This window comes from Haemorhous mexicanus, chromosome 20 (assembly GCF_027477595.1).
Source record: "Haemorhous mexicanus isolate bHaeMex1 chromosome 20, bHaeMex1.pri, whole genome shotgun sequence".
Lineage (NCBI taxonomy): Eukaryota > Metazoa > Chordata > Aves > Passeriformes > Fringillidae > Haemorhous > Haemorhous mexicanus.
Window position 1 is genome coordinate 1,913,455 of NC_082360.1, and position 20,147 is coordinate 1,933,601.

Below are 20,147 nucleotides of genomic sequence, written 5' to 3' on the forward strand. Positions count from 1 at the left end.
AAGCATGAAAAACAGCCGGTGCCCTGTTGGGTTTCTCCCGTGTTATTGTTACTGCAAAATTTAAGGATTGAGACCAAGAAAACAAACTATTGGTGCTGCCCTCAAAAAGTGAGTTGAGGGAGGGGTACTGAATTAATTTGTCCAGTAAAGCCATCAGCCCTGCTGCACTGTAGTTCTCTTGGTTTCCCCATAAACCCTCTTAATGGCATGGGATTACATTGGTTACCTGGGAGCCCTGTGATATACTAATGGATTCTTAAGTAGGAGCTTTCATTGTGTTTGGAAGCTTCACAAGTTCATCTATGAGTTTGCCATGATTTTTGGACATCTGTATTTGAGGACTGAGAAGAAAGGAAATCTGCCATGAGACTACTAACCTGATGATAAAGATCTGAAATCAGCTTCATTATGGGAAGAACACTTAAGCTGAGAAATGACAGAGGAATAGCTGCAGGTGTAGGAATTTTACAAGGAAGAAGGGGAATATGATCAGAATTATGGAGGTAATGTAGGACAGTGTGCATTACGGGAGCACAGTCATGGGACAGTATAGACTGTGTAGGAAGAATACACAGGGGAAATGAGAAGGGTTTATGCTTTATGTCAAAGTGCCCCTTGCTCGTGTAGTTCTTCACTTTTGGGCTGCAGACATCCTGTCAGAGATGGGAGGAAACTGAGGGATGTTGTGATAGGGTCTTTTATGGGTGACCTGAGAGAGACAAAGTAGTGAAGGGATTTCTACAACTAGTAGAAACTCAAGTCTCCTCTGCCTTAGGGAGGTTTTCAGCCATGTGGACATCTGCTGTGAGGGCAACAGCACCAGGCAAGCTTTGCCAGAAATTCTTAGGCAGTGCTGATGTCAATAGCCCAATGTAAATACTGGACAGGCAACACTGAATATTGGAAGCAGGGATGAACTTGTGATAAATATGATCCCAGATGGCACCTCAGACTCCAGCAAATACATGACTGGATGAAGGATCCAGCAGAAAGCTGGGGTGATAAGCAACAGAATTAGCACTCTGGACTTTGTAAGATTGGAATTCATTGCATTCCAGGAACTGCTAGTTAGCACACACTTTGCAGCAGCTGTGGAAGAGACTGTTCAGGAGAGATGTGCTTTAGAAACACAATCATGTTGACTTCTGGGGACTATTTGAACCCTTCATAGGATGCTACATTACATATATTGTCATATATAAATTCTCAAATAGCTTTATTTTCAGCTATGTCCACAGCTGTATTCAAACCACGTAAGTCAACACTGCTTTTCTTTCACACCCTACTTAGTGATTTCTACAAGCACTCACAGGCAGTGAGTACTAGAACCCAAAATAACATCTGCCCATAATGTATGGAGCAGTTGTATTCCCCTATGGGTGTTACATGAGTTGCTTGAGCAGTATGGTAGCCCCTTCTTTATTTGCAGTTGGTATTTCTGTCCTGAAAGGACAGCTGCTGAGAAATGAGGAGATACTTGGTGAAGAGCCTGAAGCAGGAAACTTGAGGAACCTGAATTCCCTGAACAGCATGAGCATGGAGAAATTTTAACACAGGACTTCAGTGCTGGACATGGCAAGAGCTAGAAGGAATTCAGCTTCCCAGTTTTCATCTCTCCCAGAGTGCAGTCTGTTCAGTATGAGTCTGCTGTTCAACCAAAAAAGGCAAACAGTGCTAAGGTCAGTATACATTTCTCAGAAATTAATTACTCATTCTGGCTGCAACCAGTATCTCCCTCAGAGTGGGGTGCCTCTCAAAACTCATGAACTCTCAAGTCTGTGAAAAATGGAAGACTGATTTTCAAAAAATTCACCAAAAGCTGATTCACCAGAGCAATATTCTCCAGTCCCTGAGGCTCAGCTCTTGCCCACCGAAAAATTCTAAGACATTTAAAATGAAAATTTCACTGAACTCAGAGGGAACTATTAACAGGTGTAAGCCTTGAACATTTATACACACGCCTTTGTGTCTGTGTGTGTGCATGTGTGAGTTCATTTAAGCACTCTACAGCAAGTATAGTTTTAATGTTGCTATCTGGGATCTATAAGTCAATGTTACACTTATAGTAAATCCATTTGAATCACTTTTTGAATGTCAAATTAGTCAATGACTAAGTTTTCTTAAAACCCTTTACACACAAACTGTTGACCAGGTCTGGTACTTAGATTAGATCCAATGGCACCTAGAGTCTGTCAAGAGTTTAGAAATCAAGGGGCCCTCTGTGAACCTCATAACTCAACAGGATGATTTCTCTTTTGCTTTTTACCCTTGCCCTTTGCATCCCCAGTTGTTGTGCAAATCATTCTAAAAGAATTCTTTGTAGATTTTTCTTGATCCTTGCAGCAAGTAATAGAACAAACCTTGCCATCAAACTTTGTTGTGCTTTTGCAAATTTATATTAAACCCTCTTTCACTAATGCCTTTGATGGTGATACTTTAGGCTACCTTAACTCATTTGCAACATTTGATTCCTCAACAGTCAGCTCAGGAATCTATTCAAGAGCTCCATATCAAAGTAGAGTCTCCCATTACTTGGGATCAGGCTCCCAACTCACTTTATTTCAAATAATTTAAGCTATTGAGAGTATCATATGCAGAAAACTCAGCTGTAATAGATTTTTACTTCCTCCTTTTTAGAAAATACCACTGAAAAGTGATTCCAAACATTATTTTCTAGTTTTTTACATATTTTCCCTGTTCCTCCCAATGCATATGTTCCTAAAGCATCATAGGCGTTGTCATCACCATTACATGACTGAAAAGTTGTGGTATAAACATACCAAGGAAACGACCATGGGTCAAGGAGCAAATCACTGAGAAAGGCAGCAATAGAACCATGCAAGTTCTCTAAGTGCCTTGAGTAGTCCAGATTCTCTCCTTAACACTCTTGACAAATTATTTATAGATCTATTCACGTAGTCAGTAAGACATAAAAATGTTCTAATTATATCATTCAAATCAAGTGACAATTATGCCCTTAGTTTGACAGACAATGCTTGGCCAAAAAAGGTTTGCCAGAAATGTTTTGACCGAAGAAAGGGGGACCATCTGCATCATCTGCAGACGAGACACTATAAAATCTGCCAGAGACAAGTCTAGCCTGTCTCTGCAGAAGGCTTCCAGGTAAGTGCATGCATTTCACGAGCTTGAAGAAAGAGGATCATATCCTTGCAATATCCTGTTTCATTTCTTCTGTCTCTAACAACCATTTCCATGAGGGAGTGCCCATGTGAACAAAAATTTTCAGTGTAATTTTGATGCATGCCTGTATTTTCAATCTACAGTATTTTATGGAATTCTGTTCAGCAATAAGAAACAACTGCCTTTCCTATTTTACAGGGCTGGCCATATTCCAGGATACAAGCTGTTACTCAAAGGTAATACACTGAATAATCCATTCCTATTCTATATTCTAGGATAGGACTTTTAAAGAGCTGCACAAATTCTCTTCATAAATCCTCTTATATTCCAGCTGAATTTGCTTAGGCTAGATAGTTGGAAATAGGGAAGATCTAAAAAATGAAGGAATTTTTCATTTTTAATGAAAAAGGTAATCCTTTCGGCAAGAAAGCACTCTCTTGAAGACTCATGGCTGATAATTAAGGACCTGAACAGAGAGTGATTTTTCTACAACTAGATTCTTTCTGTGAAAAACTCAAACCTTGCCAGAATTCAGGGTGACTTAGCAAACTGTACTCAATATTCAGATCTGTTTACTGCTACAAGATCTACAGCTTGTAGAAGCCTAAGCCTTACTCTTGGGTTCAGACTAGGGTACTTTTAACTTCAAATCAAAGTGGATTTAATTGGTTTCTTGCCAAGAGTTTATTTTGGAGTCTAACAAGGAATTTATTTTCTAAAGAGCAAGAAACAAGGAGCTTTCTCATTGGTATTAATTGTATTATTCTTCTTGATGACCAACAACATTTTGTTCTTCACAAGGCACCTCTGCTGACGAACTTTCATTAGAGGACAGACATGGCCTCTGGAGATGCTGAGATGGCTGTTTTTGGGGAGGCAGCTCCTTACCTCCGAAAATCGGAGAAGGAGAGAATTGCAGCCCAGAACAAACCTTTTGATGCCAAGTCATCGGTCTTTGTGGCTCATCCCAAAGAATCCTTTGTGAAAGGGACAATCACAAGCAGGGAATCAGGCAAAGTCACTGTCAAGACTGAAGGGGGAGAGGTGAGTCAAAAACAAGGCTCAAGAACAACATTTGATCTCCACTTTCAGCTTTTAGGTGACACGTGTGGATCTTTTGTTTCCTTGGCAGACCCTGACTGTGAAGGAAGACCAAGTCTTCTCCATGAACCCTCCCAAGTATGACAAAATCGAGGACATGGCCATGATGACCCACCTGCACGAACCCGCTGTGCTGTACAACCTCAAAGAGCGTTACGCAGCCTGGATGATCTACGTAAGTGGCAGCAGCAGCTTCCCCTGGGCAGCCTCAGGAGCTGCTGGGCCAGGCTCAGGGGAAGCCAAGGTGCTGTGTCCCTTCCTTGCAGACCTACTCGGGTCTCTTCTGCGTCACCGTCAACCCCTACAAGTGGCTGCCGGTGTACAACCCCGAGGTGGTGTTGGCCTACCGAGGCAAGAAGCGCCAGGAGGCCCCTCCACACATCTTCTCCATCTCTGACAACGCCTATCAGTCCATGCTGACTGGTGAGTGCTTGATTTCCTTTGAGCTGTTCTTGAAATTGTCTATCTGTAGAGGGAAATGTAGGGTATTCTCTGGAAATATGGTGCCACACTTAAAAAAAAAGCGTGTATGTGAAATTAATGGAAGATTAATGCACGTTAGTGGTCTGTGAGAGCTGAGTGTCAATGCTTCCATTAGAGTCACTAAAGACCAGGACATAACCTAGAGGGTGTCAATTCACTGGAAAGAAATCACCTATTTTGTGGTGCAGACCTTATGCCTATAATGGAATCTAACATATATGGATGGATTTGTGTATGTTAATCACTAAATTAGTCTCAGAAGGAGAGTACAGGGTACAGTTAAATGACACATACTTTATAAATTATGTGCATAATATAAATTTAAATTTTCAAGCATCAGTGCTGGCAAATAAAACAGAGAGCTCTACCTAAAATAGGTACGTAAGCCTCACCTGAGGCACTTAATATGCAAATGGATTTCATTATGTAGATGATGGCCATGTGATCTAAATTACATACAGCCTTCAATGATCTCTGGAACTCGCGCACTGGTCTGTCGCTGCATATATAAATCAATTGCAATGTATAGTGAAAAGTAAGCCTCATTAAAAAATATCAAGGGAAAAATAAAGCTTTTAGCATTTAAATTGGGCAACTTAAAAAAATTTCGTGCCACTTTTCCCTCTTCCTTTCACCTCCTATTTTCTCTTCCTTATATATGCATTGAAATGAAAGGTGTGTAGAATTTTAGAACTTCTCCTTTCTTTTCTTAGACTCTGGGAAATACATTCAGAATAGAAAAATAAAAAACGAATGTTGTCAAGGTATAATCTCAAGAATGCATAATTTCTGTATATATAGGGATAAAAAAAATAGAGGTGAAAAAGGATGAAATATGTTGGTCAGATGTTTCTGTTATTAATTATGCCTCCAAATTTTGATAAGGTTATTCTAGAGACTTTTAGCTTCAGAATAATTTACATACAAAACAATTACAACCTCAATATTTTCCTTGCCTATTAAAAGAGAAATAAGTAGCTTGATGGAAAAGCAATGTCAGGAAAGGCATAATACTACTGAAGTTTTTCTGCAGTGATCCCTCTATAGAACCAGTTGCTAAGAGCTGCAGTACTGCTGACAGCAACAAAAGTACCCAGTAGAATTCCCTGGGCACTTATTGCTATTTACTGTTCCTGGATCCTCTGAAAAATTCAGTTGTTATTATTCTCCTAGTTCTTGAATTTCTTATTTGTCTTTTCTTACCTCTGTTTCTTACCTCTGTCTCTTCACAGATCGGGAGAACCAGTCCATCCTGATCACGTAGGTACCCCCCCTGCATGGGTCCCTGGGGGCTGCCCGGTGCCAGGGCACCTCCTGCCTGACCACGCACCCTCTGCTTCTCTCTTGGCTTTGGCAGCGGAGAATCCGGGGCCGGGAAGACTGTGAACACAAAGCGTGTCATCCAGTACTTTGCAACAATTGCAGCCAGTGGAGAGAAGAAGAAGGAGGAAAATTCATCAGGCAAAATGCAGGTAAGTCAAACGAGACTTATTTTACCAATCTGGACAGCAAGATACATGTTGGAATCAATGCTTTTCTTTGGCCATGACATGATTATTGGAAAGGATAACTGGCAAAGGATAATTATCACCCTGCAGGGAACGCTTGAGGATCAAATCATCAGTGCCAACCCACTGCTGGAGGCCTTTGGAAATGCCAAGACCGTGAGGAACGACAACTCCTCACGCTTTGTGAGTTATTAATTGGTACAACTGTCAACACCAATTTGAATATTCTTGCTGTCCAGATTAGTAAAATAAATCTCAATTGACTTTCCTGCCACTTTCAGGGTAAATTCATCAGAATCCATTTTGGTGCCACAGGCAAACTGGCTTCTGCTGACATTGAAACATGTAAGACACCCTTCTGGCCTGATCCCCTTTCCCTCCAGCCTTCCCCACTTCTTGTGCTTGACTATGTCCTACCTTCCTTGCCAGATCTGCTGGAGAAGTCCAGAGTCACTTTCCAGCTCAAGGCGGAAAGGAGCTACCACATCTTTTATCAGATCATGTCCAACAAGAAGCCGGAGCTCATTGGTAGGAAAGATCAGTAACTTTTTTGGAAGGAAGATCACTGAGCAATGGTTTATTTTCTTATCTGGAAACTAAATTAAGCTTGTTTTTCTCCTTCTGCTGTTTTCAGACATGCTTCTTATTACCACCAACCCTTATGATTTCCACTTTGTGAGTCAAGGTGAGATCACAGTCCCCAGCATTGATGATCAGGAGGAGCTGATGGCCACAGATGTGAGTAACTTTACCACATGATCATCTGGTGGACTTGAGCCCTGCTGTATGTACATTGTGTTTCTGTTGCCAGAGTGCCATTGACATCCTGGGCTTCAGTGCTGATGAGAAAACAGCCATCTACAAGCTGACAGGGGCTGTCATGCACTATGGGAACCTGAAGTTCAAGCAGAAACAACGAGAGGAGCAGGCAGAGCCTGATGGCACAGAAGGTACCAGCGGTCAGCAAACTTTCCAAAAGAGATAGTCTTTATTACATAAGGACTTAGGCTGATTTCAGGCTTTACATGTGTAAACTAAGAATAACAGTAGTTGCTCCATTACTAAATGCCAGTTGAAGCATTTATCTCATTTAATGATACATGTACTTTTTCCTCTGTGACTGCTATATAAGAGATCTAGTGTACATCAACAGGAAGCCAGGAGACTTCCATGTCAGCTGCTGTAATATTGCTAATCATACTTAAGGTGAAATGCACCTTACAACCCCTGCTGTAGTATGGAGCAGCCCTAACAAGACAGAAGGCTGTGCTCCTCTTCACCCTCACCTACTGGAAAGAACCCTGACATGAGATGTGTACTTCATTAGTCTCTGTCATACCAGGAATGACAGTCCATAACTCCATCTTTCTGAGTGATAAAATCCTCCTGCTATATGACTAGAAAATTTGAAGTTTCATACTGGCACCTGGAAGAGGATAAAGGCAATGAGGTCTCTTGAAGAATGCTTGCAGAATCTGAAGCTCAGCAGGAGTTAGAGACTCTGAGTCCTGAACACAAAAAGAGAAAATAGCTTTGTAACTTTGACAGATACTGTTGTGCAACCTTGTGTAGAACCCTATTGGGACAGTTAAGCACTGATATTTAGGAATTTTTGAATATCAACTCTTCTCTCTTTTCTGGTGGTAGTTGCTGACAAGGCTGCCTACCTGATGGGTCTGAACTCAGCAGACCTGCTCAAGGCCCTCTGCTACCCCCGAGTCAAGGTGGGGAATGAATACGTGACCAAGGGCCAAACTGTGCAGCAGGTAGAAGAAACATGGTAATGTGGAGCATGCTGTGATGGTTCCCACTGATTCTCCTCTGCTGTGTATAATAACCTCCAATGCTTTCTCTATGCTTTAGGTGAACAACTCAGTGGGTGCCCTGGCAAAGGCTGTCTATGAGAAGATGTTCCTGTGGATGGTTGTTCGTATCAACCAACAGCTGGACACGAAGCAGCCCAGGCAGTACTTCATTGGTGTCCTGGACATTGCTGGCTTTGAGATCTTTGATGTAAGGAGCACAGCTTTCCCAGCACTTTTGTAGAACTATAATTGAGAAATTTGAAATATATTTCATAGAAGTGATTATCTCCCCACACTTTTTTGTAGGGCTTTTGGAATCATATTTTTAATCCTGAAAAAACAAGAGAATCTTCTCACTACTCTAAATTAGAAACCTCTCTTTTCTAAATATCTTAGAGAGATTGCAAAGGAAAACTACACAGGAGCATGACTTGTACTTAAAGTATAAGACATGGTGAATTAGGATTTTACAAGAAAACACCTTGGTATTATTGTTGATCCTTGAAAGTGTTGTATGTCTTTTCATGTCTGGCAGTACAACAGCTTTGAGCAGCTGTGCATCAACTTCACCAACGAGAAACTGCAACAGTTCTTCAACCACCACATGTTCGTGCTGGAGCAGGAGGAGTACAAGAAGGAGGGGATTGAATGGACATTCATTGATTTTGGGATGGACCTGGCTGCCTGCATTGAGCTCATTGAGAAGGTATCCTTCCTGTTCAAGTTTAATACAAATTGGGTGTTCTATGCTTACAATGAGAAACAACTAAGAAGCATGTGAGAATATCTTGGCTTCTTTAAAAATATACTCTGTGAAAGTGGCAACAGGGTAAAAGTGGTTTTGGAGATCATTACACAGATATGAAGGCTTTTGGTTAGAGAATTCATTGCCAAATTACAAAATTAAGTGAAAAAGGTCAAGTTCTCTAAGTACTCACCAGTAAACAGGTTTTATGGAGAGATCAGTATTTCACATTGTCATATCTATAATAATTTCACCTGCAAAGGAATTTCCATAATTCTGAATGCAACAGCAACACTGAAAAAAGTTAAGCCTTAATTAATTTTCTCTGACTTAAAGCCACTATTGGAGCAGCTTCCTTTTCTGACTTCAACAACTTTCCAACCAAGAGATGTCTCCTTTCTAATCTGTTTCTCCCTCTTGTCTGTCATAATCACTCCCAGCCCATGGGCATCTTCTCCATCCTGGAAGAGGAGTGCATGTTCCCCAAGGCAACTGACACCTCTTTCAAGAACAAGCTCTATGACCAGCACCTGGGCAAGTCCAACAACTTCCAGAAGCCCAAGCCTGCCAAAGGCAAGGCTGAGGCCCACTTCTCCCTGGTGCACTATGCTGGCACAGTGGACTACAACATCTCTGGGTGGCTGGAGAAGAACAAGGACCCTCTGAATGAAACTGTCATTGGGCTGTACCAGAAATCATCTGTGAAGACCCTGGCTTTACTCTTTGCCAACTATGGTGGAGCAGATGCAGGTCAGTTTTTGTGGAAATTGTATTTTTAATGTGGGAGACTTGTCACAGAATTAAAGCCATAAACATTAAACATTTAAATTGTTTCATGTTAATTTTAAAATGTTGTTTTCATTTATTCAATTTGCAGAGGCTGGTGGTGGCAAGAAGGGAGGCAAGAAGAAGGGTTCTTCCTTCCAGACTGTCTCAGCTCTTTTCCGGGTATAGTACTGTATCTGTTATCACTGAAATGTGAAGAAAGGGGGTGACCCAATATTAAATTTGAAAGAGCTATTTTTTATTAGTATAAAGGGAGTAAATTTCTTTGGGAATTCCACATCAGCTTTTCCAGAGTCAATTTTAACATTGCAAATATGCCCCAAAAGAAGCATTCATTCTTCAAAATCATGGAAATCTAATTCGTGGTGGTTTTCTCTCTTACTTTTTTTTTATAAGCAGATACCCTTCAGATCTTCATATTTTTATGTCTTTGGGTCAGTCTGGAATGGTAATACTAGTATTCTTCCGTTTCTGTTGAGGAGTTGAAAATAATTTCCAAGGAGATATATATCTCATTGTAAAAAAATCCCTATTTTTTAAAACTAAAGTAGATTGACTTTTGAAGGAAGAATGTGAAAAATCTAAGTAATTTATTTTTTGTGAACATGTGAAATTATATATAAGTTTTCACAGAACCAATAGCAGCACTGTAGTATTTCACTCTGCTGCTCAGTATCTTCAATTAGAAGAAAGTTTTTATTTCTGTGGCTTTATCTAAATGCTCTAAAACCCAGCTTGAGAAGCTGTGAAATCATTACCTTGGTGCATCAAACACTCGATACAAGGAAACTCACACTGGTAACTGGTTCCTCTAGGAGAATCTCAACAAGCTGATGACCAATCTGCGGAGCACTCACCCCCACTTTGTGCGCTGCATCATCCCCAATGAGACTAAAACACCTGGTAAGAGCCCCAAGCTGAAAGATCCTTGCTCTGATGCATCCATTCCCCTCTGCACTGCAATCTGTGCCACTCATTTGTGCTCTGCATTGCCAGGTGCCATGGAGCACGAGCTGGTGCTGCACCAGCTGCGCTGTAACGGCGTGCTGGAAGGGATCAGGATCTGCAGGAAAGGGTTCCCCAGCAGAGTCCTCTACGCTGACTTCAAACAAAGGTGAGAGCTCTGTGCTTGTCAGCATCACTAAAAGCAATGTTGGTTCATTCATGGGTCCATTTGGGCTGTGCTCTGTTTTCAAAAACAGTTGATGGGGTTTAGAGGCTACTGCGTGTTGCTTGGAAAAAAATAGCCTTATCTTCTTCTGATTCCACAGATACAAGGTGCTTAATGCCAGTGCCATCCCTGAGGGACAGTTCATCGATAGCAAGAAGGCTTCTGAGAAGCTCCTTGGGTCAATCGATGTGGACCACACCCAGTACAAATTTGGACACACCAAGGTACAAAATCCCCCCCCCATTCTCTGCCTGCCTGGGCTTTGCTCTCTCTACCTGACAGTGATGTTCTGCAACGCTCCCTCTCTCAAGGTGTTCTTCAAAGCTGGGCTGATAGGGATCCTGGAGGAGATGAGGGATGAGAAGCTGGCACAGCTCATCACCCGCACCCAGGCCAGGTGCAGGGGCTTCCTGATGAGGGTGGAATACCAGAGAATGGTGGAGCGCAGGTACACCTTCCTCTTCTTCAGTTAAAGAGTCATTCAGCTTGGGGGAAGTGTTGACACTTGTCAGACTGAAAATATTCATTGTGCATTTTAATTATGCCTCAGGGAATCCATCTTCTGCATCCAGTACAACATTCGTGCATTCATGAATGTCAAACACTGGCCATGGATGAAGCTGTTCTTCAAGATCAAGCCCTTGCTGAAGAGTGCAGAGTCTGAGAAGGAGATGGCCAACATGAAACAAGAATTTGAGAAAACCAAGGAGGAGCTTGCAAAGTCTGAGGCAAAGCGGAAGGAGCTGGAAGAGAAAATGGTGAAACTTGTGCAGGAGAAAAACGACCTGCAGCTCCAAGTACAGGCTGTGAGTTTATCACCTTTATTTTATCACTCAGAAAATAAGTCTATACATTCAGACGTTTCTTTATGAACAGAAGATCAGACTATAGAAGACCAAAAGTCATAAATTTGGGAAATTATCCATCATATGTATGTGAAGGTGAGAAAACAAGTTCTAGCAGTGATGTGGTAAGCACTCTGAAAGGGAGTTTCAACTGGGAGTTAGTGCTCTTGTCTTCAGAGGAAGGAGGCAAATGTAAATCCTCGAAATGAGGTAGAACAATGAATTAATTTTGTGGCAAAATGCAAACCACACTTGAAAGTGGTATTTGTGAATGCAGGTGCAGGAAAAGCTATCCTCCCTTTGCTTGGTAACTAGCAGTTAATATCCTTCTGTTGCTGGTCTTGAAGGTCAGGTTCAGCTGCTACACAATGATAAAAGAGTCCGAGCAAAGAAAGTTCAAAACATTAGAATCCACAAAATTTTGTCTCCCCAACAGGAAGCAGATAGCTTGGCTGATGCTGAGGAAAGGTGTGACCAGCTCATCAAAACCAAAATCCAGCTGGAAGCCAAAATTAAGGAGGTGACTGAAAGGGCAGAGGATGAAGAAGAAATTAACGCTGATCTGACAGCCAAGAAGAGGAAGCTGGAGGATGAATGTTCAGAGCTGAAGAAAGATATTGATGACCTTGAGCTAACACTGGCCAAGGTGGAGAAGGAAAAACACGCCACTGAAAACAAGGTATGAGGTAGAACCTGTCACTCGCACTCTGGAAAAACTTGTCTTGTTAGAAAGTTTTAAGCACCATTTTCTGTCTGTGCTTGTTCCCTTCGTCTCAAAGGTGAAAAACCTGACTGAGGAGATGGCAGCTTTGGATGAGACCATTGTGAAGCTGACAAAGGAGAAGAAAGCCCTCCAAGAGGCCCATCAGCAGACCCTGGATGACCTGCAGGCAGAGGAAGACAAAGTCAATACTCTGACCAAAGCCAAAAGCAAGCTGGAACAGCAAGTGGATGATGTAAGCACACAGACATAGAGCAGGAACAGGACAGGTATGGAGTCCAGCCTGGCTGGCAGGGGCCTGATGGTCTTGTTGTGTTTAGCTGGAAGGGTCTCTGGAGCAAGAGAAGAAACTGCGCGTGGATCTGGAGAGAGCAAAGAGGAAACTGGAAGGAGACCTGAAGCTGGCCCAGGACAGCATCATGGATTTGGAGAATGATAAGCAGCAGCTGGATGAGAAACTGAAGAAGTAAGTGTGGCTCTGGGGCACCTGAGTGCTGGGCTGCACCACTTGTCTCTTTTCTTGGAGCTCTAACACGGTTCACTTGGCCCAAAGGAAAGACTTTGAAATCAGCCAGATCCAGAGCAACATTGAGGATGAACAAGCCCTGGGTGTGCAATTTCAGAAGAAGATCAAGGAGCTGCAGGCAAGTCTCTTTTCCTTCCCTTACCTTGCTCAGGCTCAGCTCAGGCAGGAGGAGGGCACGGCTGTGAAGGGTCCCTGCTGTTCTGCAGGCCCGCATTGAGGAGCTGGAGGAGGAAATTGAGGCAGAGCGAACCTCTCGCGCTAAAGCAGAGAAGCATCGCTCTGACCTGTCCAGGGAGCTGGAGGAGATCAGCGAGCGCCTGGAAGAAGCAGGAGGGGCCACAGCAGCTCAGATTGAGATGAACAAGAAGCGTGAGGCCGAGTTCCAGAAGATGCGCCGTGACCTGGAAGAGGCCACGCTGCAGCACGAAGCCACGGCTGCCGCCCTGCGCAAGAAGCACGCGGACAGCACAGCTGAGCTGGGCGAGCAGATCGACAACCTGCAACGCGTGAAGCAGAAGCTGGAGAAGGAGAAGAGTGAGCTGAAGATGGAGATTGATGACTTGGCCAGTAACATGGAGTCTGTCTCCAAAGCCAAGGTATGGAGCTTCTGTCATGTTACTGCCCTCTTATACACTCCCTAATACATGATTTTGATTCTGATTATATTCTGCTATCACATCCAGTTGCATTGTTTTTCACCTTGAGAACAGCATGCTAGAATTTAGTGGTAGTCCTTTTTTTTTACATTACTTTGATGTACAGGCCAACCTGGAGAAGATGTGCCGCACTCTGGAAGATCAGCTGAGTGAGATTAAGACCAAGGAAGAAGAACATCAGCGCATGATCAATGACCTCAATGCTCAAAGAGCTCGTCTGCAGACAGAGTCAGGTGAGACACTCCGATATCCCCTCAAAATGGAACAACTGTAACCAGTGATAATAAGAAAAAAGATTGATGCTTTACTCAAATTGATCTTGTCTCTGTAAGCTGGTATACTGTGCTTAAAATATTGATATTGATTTGATATTGATTCTAAATGGCAATCTGTCTGAAAACTTTCTTAGGTGAATATTCACGTCAGGTGGAAGAAAAAGATGGTTTGATATCTCAATTATCCAGAAGCAAACAGGCATTCACTCAACAGATTGAGGAACTAAAGAGACATTTAGAGGAAGAAATAAAGGTAAAGTTACTTCCTGTAGGGGGTTGATTTTGGATTGGGTATCTATTTACTTTATGTTTCCTACTCTCACATAAAATTAGAATGTTTGCTGTATCCTTTTAATTTTTGAGCTACCAAGCAAGGTGAGAAATTTTTCCTCCTCCCTCTGTGGTGTAAAAAGCTAAGGAAGACATCCCTTCCAATGTGGATACTGAGACAGGAAAAACAATTTCAGGTCTTTAATCAATTTATGATGACAGATAAAAATTGATTGAGATATATGTAAAAGGAAATTGCACATCTTAGTCAACTTTTTCACAGTGGCAGCTGAAATGTTAGAACATATTTAAAAGGATTCAATGATTCGCAGCTGTATAGCTGTCACTTACAATTTACCCATAATCTCTCCTGAAAAGGCATTCTAGATTCTTCAAACATGGAATGAATATGCTATTTTTTCTCGGTCTGACTTTAAAAGTCATATTCCAAGAATTTGCAACAACTATCATCAAGTTAATATTTTACTATCCCATGGGAAATTAATTGTCCCAACCCAATTGTCCTTCAAGGCCAAGAATGCCCTGGCCCATGCCCTGCAGTCCGCTCGCCACGACTGTGACTTGCTCCGGGAGCAATATGAGGAGGAGCAGGAGGCCAAGGGGGAGCTGCAGCGAGCCCTGTCCAAGGCCAACAGCGAAGTGGCCCAGTGGAGAACCAAATACGAGACGGACGCGATTCAGCGCACGGAGGAGCTCGAGGAGGCCAAGTATGTGATGACTGAAAAAGCAGAAAAGTAAGACTGAAAATTCAAAGGTGACATAGCAAGGGAAAGATCACTATATTCTGAGAAATAAGTCATGGATCTGATTTGTGGAAGAGCAATAGAAAAATGAGAAAATTTATCCTACAATATACGTAGTGCTATAGTAAAAACAAAGCCTAAGGACAGCATAAATGTATACCTTAGTACTGTGTGACTGCAAACTGCAAATTGAGTAGGCACACAATAATAAAAAGCATGCATTGATACTCAGTATAATGTGAGCTGACCTTATCTCCCTCAGGAAGAAGCTGGCCCAGCGCCTGCAGGATGCAGAGGAACAGGTTGAGGCTGTCAATGCCAAATGTGCCTCCCTGGAAAAGACAAAGCAGAGGCTGCAGAATGAAGTCGAGGACCTGATGATTGATGTGGAGAAATCCAATGCTGCCTGTGCTGCTCTGGATAAGAAGCAGAAGAACTTTGACAAGGTCTTTTGGCCTCCAGCACCAGCACTCCTGGCCAGAGCAGGGCCCCGTGATGGCCACAGCCCTACTCACCCCCCGTTTCTCTTCAGATCCTGGCAGAATGGAAGCAGAAGTATGAGGAAACGCAGGCTGAGCTGGAGGCCTCGCAGAAGGAGTCGCGCTCTCTCAGCACGGAGCTGTTCAAGATGAAGAATGCCTATGAGGAGTCCTTGGACCACCTGGAAACAATGAAGCGGGAGAACAAGAACTTGCAGCGTAAGTCCCTGGCCCTCTGTTCCTCACTGGCCTTTCTATCAGCCATTACCAGCATTGTTCATGGGTCTGTGCCTGCAGGTCTGCAGAGATGCCTGTCATCCTGGTGGGACAGGGCCCTTCCCATTCTGCTCTGTGCCTGACCAAGCCATTGATCTTTGTTCCCACAGAGGAGATTTCTGACCTCACGGAGCAGATTGCAGAGGGAGGAAAGGCAATTCACGAGCTGGAGAAATTGAAGAAGCAGATTGAGCAGGAGAAATCTGAAATCCAGGCTGCTCTGGAGGAAGCTGAGGTACATGACTATAGTCACTGGTGTCTGCAGTAAAGAAATGAGAAAATAGGGCTAACAAGGCCTGGTTGTCCTCTCTTCTGGCTGGGGAGGGCAGAGAGCTGAGATATCTAGAAATATCCTATCATTCCCTAAAAAACAAACAGTAGGTTTATTGATGTTATTAATGTTTGTGTCCACTTGTCCAGGCCTCCCTGGAACATGAGGAGGGGAAGATCCTGCGCCTGCAGCTTGAGCTCAACCAAGTGAAGGCTGAGATTGACAGGAAGATAGCAGAGAAAGATGAGGAGATTGAGCAGCTGAAGAGAAACCACCTGAGAGTTGTGGAGTCCTTACAGAGCAGCTTGGATGCTGAGATCAGGAGCAGGAATGAAGCCCTGAGGCTGAAGAAGAAGATGGAGGGAGACCTGAATGAAATGGAGATCCAGCTGGGCCATACCAACCGCCAGGCTGCAGAGGCACAGAAGAACCTGAGAAACACCCAGGCTGTGCTCAAGGTCTGTTCAGCAGAGCTACAGAAAGAGAAATGAGATCCTGATATTTCGGCCACTCAAGCGACTGACACTTACTAATTTCTTTTCTCTCTCTTTCCAGGACACCCAGATCCATCTGGACGACGCACTTAGGACAAAGGATGACCTGAAGGAGCAGGTGGCCATGGTAGAGCGCAGAGCAAACCTGCTGCAGGCTGAAATTGAGGAGCTTCGGGCAGCCCTGGAGCAGACGGAGCGGTCGAGGAAAGTGGCTGAGCAGGAGCTTCTGGATGCTGCTGAACGTGTGCAGCTCCTCCACACTCAGGTCAGGGCAGGGAACAAAGAGCTCTGTTGACACTGACCAAACACATAGGGGTGGAATTTACAAGAGAACCAGCAGTTCTAGAAAGGCCTTACAACTCCTCTACCCAAGGAGAGGCATGTTTTGCATCAGTTCCCCAAGCCCATGCCTGACATTTTGTAAACAACCATTGTAACAATAATTCCACAATAGGAGGTGGAAGCTGGAAGGAAAAGTCTTTGTTCAGGCAGAAGGTTTATTATGGCAGGTTTTAGAATTCAACTCTTGCTATTTCCTTCCCATTGCACAGAACACCAGCCTGATCAACACCAAGAAGAAGCTGGAAACAGACATTTCCCAGATCCAGGGTGAAATGGAGGATACCATCCAGGAAGCCCGCAATGCTGAGGAGAAGGCCAAGAAGGCCATCACAGATGTGAGTTGGGTGCTCCTGGCATTGATGATGATGAATGTGCTCTCCCCAAAATATCTCCACTCCCAAATTGGCTTTGACCTTTTGCTCTGATCAGGCGGCCATGATGGCAGAAGAGCTGAAGAAGGAGCAGGACACCAGTGCCCACCTGGAGAGGATGAAGAAGAACCTGGACCAGACAGTGAAGGACCTGCAGCACCGTCTGGATGAGGCCGAGCAGCTGGCACTGAAGGGAGGGAAGAAGCAGATCCAGAAGCTGGAGGCCAGGGTGTGTAGGGCTGGGGCTGTGCCTGAGTGAGTGTGTCCCTCCTTGGAGAGACACTGCCTGGGCAGCTGCAGGGATGGGCTTGTCCTTGCAGGTGCGGGAGCTGGAAGGGGAGGTTGATGCTGAGCAGAAGCGCAGCGCTGAAGCCGTGAAGGGTGTGCGCAAGTACGAGCGGAGGGTGAAGGAACTCACCTACCAGGTAAGGCAGGAGCTCTCCTGCTCTCACTGGGCTTTCTCACAGTGAGTCACACTCTGCCCACACCATTCCCAAGGGCAATTGTTAACCTCACGTGATGCAGAACCAAGAATTGACTGACTATTCTGTTTACCAACTGCTTTAGTCTGAGGAAGACAGGAAGAATGTTCTGAGGCTGCAGGATCTGGTGGACAAGCTGCAAATGAAAGTGAAATCCTACAAGAGACAATCTGAGGAGGCCGTAAGTATCTCTCTGAGTGTTTGGCAAGAACGACTTTCCCAGAGGGTAGTTTGGCCATTGAGGAGATAGATACAAGATTGTTGGAAGATGCCACTCATCAGTAATGGAGTTCTCCTAATTCTCTGAAAGGATCAAAAATCAGACTTGCCAATGAATCACTAAGAAGACTACTGAGGAGGGCAAATGCACCTAGCATTTTTTGCATTAGAACCACAAAGCAACCTAAGACTCCTATAAGGAGTCTTTGACCTAATATTAGTAACACAATCTATTAAGAAATTTGGAAAATACTTTTTTTTAGAGTATTTATAGCAGACACGGAAGGTCTTGGAATTGCCCTCCCAAATAACTTTGTATTATGCTTTTATAATTTTACCAGGAACCTCTGCCTGTTTCAAAGCATGCAGCAGTCAGTGATGCCCTGAGGGAAGCCCTACAGCCCCTGAATTTAAGATTACCTGAGTATGATTTCTTCATTGTGGAAACAGTCCAGCACAGAGCAGGGCTTCTGGTTCAGTTAAGGCAATTTATGAGAGGAGCCCTCTTGTAATTGTTGTTTCTCATAAATTCCTAACCCCACTTAAGCATCTGCAGATGTAATTGAACATTTGATTCTGCACTAAAAAAATCACATTTCCAGCTGCGCATTTTGTTTCCTTCCCACATTCCAAAGCAAAATTATGTTCAAATCCCATTATGGACCTTCTAAAATGGATCTTCCTCAAAGGCAAGGATGAGGAGCTCTGTGTGAGGCTAATGTGTGAGCAGTGGAAGAAACGGGATGGAGATTTGTGCCTTCCCCCAAGGGAAAAGCTTCAGCTCAACAAAGCCAAGGTGTCAGAGGAACAAAGCCTCTGCCCATGGCTCCTCACTACTGACTCCCTTTCCCCACACAGGAGGAGCTGTCCAATGTCAACCTGTCCAAGTTCCGCAAGATCCAGCACGAGCTGGAGGAGGCCGAGGAGCGGGCTGACATTGCAGAGTCACAGGTCAACAAGCTCCGAGCCAAGAGCCGCGAGTTCCATAGGAGGATAGAAGAGGAAGAGTGAGGATGTCATGAGACAGCAAAGTGACCTGAGGGCTGCACAAAATGTGAACCTCTTGGTCACTTTTCTTCTGCCATGAGCCTTTGTACCCACCCCAGTGTCTAGTGAATAAAGAATATAGTAGATTCCTCTGCATACACATTATGGCCAGTGTTTTGTTCCTATTTGAGTTTTGTTTTCCTCAGGCAATTGCACTGCAGAAGAAGTTTCCTTACTTTTCCTTTCTGGGACAAGGGAGAAGCTGGTGTTAGTGCTGGATTGAGGATCTGCAAACTTAGAGGGTGGCCCCTGCTGTAGAGACTGAAAAATCCAGCCTGTGCTCTCTCCCGTCTCCAGAAGTTTTTTGTCCAGCTCCTGCCTAATGACTCTCCCATTGTCTTTTCAGCACAGCATCTTTCACATGGTACAGACAAGAGGGGGTGATCCTTTTGCTTTTTCCTTTTCCTGCTCTTGTTTGTGATGCTGGTCCTCATAAACCCGAAACATCAGTCTCTGAGAAAGTCATCAGAAGTTGCAGTGCACTGCACTCTGAAGGACTGACAGTTCCTTGACAGAGATGATTTCAGTCACAAAGAGCACTTTTACAAGACACCAATAGTGTCCCTACATTTGCCATCTCCCTCACCCTAGATTTCCTCAGCTGCTGCCACCAGCTGCTGCCAGTTCCTCTTGAGCTGGCAAACAGCTGAGCCTGTCTGGGGCCATGTGCTGGAAGGACTGTCAGGACTGTCCCTTAGCGCCCAGCTCTCACACACCACATGGCTCCAACACACCTCTTCACCACACTGACAGAGAGAACACTCAGCTCCAGAGGACTTTCCCAGAAACCTCAAAGGCCATGGGGCTCTGTGTATACACTGAGTCAAAAAGGTTAGTGAGAGCTGAGGGCTAAGAAGTTAATTTGGAAATCCTTTCAGCTCATGAAATTACTCCCACTGTTGTACTTCTGTCCCTTTCGGAAGCTGTCACAGCCAGTCATGACATCCCCATTTTGCAGAAGTCATGCACACCAGTGAGGAGTCAACGAGCCCTACGGTCACATGAGACACCTGGAGAGTTTCTTTGAAGACTTGTCCAAAAACACTGTCCCAAAGGACACCGATGGGGAATGACTGGCATGTCACCAAAAAAACAACTCTCTCATTGTGCATGTGGCTGTGTCTGTTCTGACTTCCTATAGCCTTCTTTAGATTTTTTGTAAAATCATCTGCTTCTTCCTCCAGCTTTCTGCCTGTTTCTCTTGCATGCACCCATTTGTATCTCTCTGCCTCTCACGGGTGTGGTTGAGAATAAAGCAGGAGGCCCCACACCCTGAGCTCAGGGACAGGTGCACACCCTGAGGCAGGACCTGCCCTGAGCACAGCTGGGCACTGCTGATGGCACTGAGGGCTGGTCCTGCCCCCCAGCA

The 20,147-nt window shown here is 44.1% G+C and overlaps 1 protein-coding gene across 1 annotated transcript; it reads left to right on the forward strand.

Moving 5' to 3' along the window:
- The first annotated feature begins 3,978 nt into the window (after window positions 1-3,978).
- LOC132336703 (myosin heavy chain, skeletal muscle, adult-like) lies at window positions 3,979-18,880 on the forward strand. The gene is made up of 38 exons (XM_059864478.1): window positions 3,979-4,185; window positions 4,274-4,417; window positions 4,509-4,665; window positions 5,958-5,985; window positions 6,083-6,197; window positions 6,324-6,416; window positions 6,515-6,578; window positions 6,663-6,761; window positions 6,868-6,971; window positions 7,045-7,183; window positions 7,881-7,999; window positions 8,097-8,246; window positions 8,574-8,744; window positions 9,224-9,533; window positions 9,661-9,731; window positions 10,385-10,472; window positions 10,566-10,683; window positions 10,841-10,964; window positions 11,052-11,188; window positions 11,291-11,546; window positions 12,022-12,264; window positions 12,365-12,541; window positions 12,627-12,772; window positions 12,860-12,950; window positions 13,039-13,428; window positions 13,595-13,721; window positions 13,898-14,016; window positions 14,565-14,761; window positions 15,060-15,243; window positions 15,330-15,495; window positions 15,663-15,787; window positions 15,973-16,281; window positions 16,379-16,582; window positions 16,869-16,994; window positions 17,089-17,259; window positions 17,351-17,455; window positions 17,598-17,693; window positions 18,590-18,880. The coding sequence occupies exons 1-38, from the start codon at window positions 3,979-3,981 to the stop codon at window positions 18,740-18,742; spliced, it is 5,823 nt and encodes a 1,940-aa protein (XP_059720461.1). The 3' UTR covers window positions 18,743-18,880.
- Window positions 18,881-20,147: the final 1,267 nt, after the last annotated feature.

Coding starts and splice junctions, on each gene's coding strand:
- LOC132336703 (XM_059864478.1), top strand. CDS start 3,979: ATGGCCTCTGGAGATGCTGAGATGGCTGTTTTTGGGGAGGCAGCTCCT. Junction 6,198..6,323: donor ATTCATCAGGCAAAATGCAG/GTAAGTCAAACG, acceptor ATCACCCTGCAG/GGAACGCTTGAGGATCAAAT. Junction 17,456..17,597: donor TGAAGGAACTCACCTACCAG/GTAAGGCAGGAG, acceptor CAACTGCTTTAG/TCTGAGGAAGACAGGAAGAA.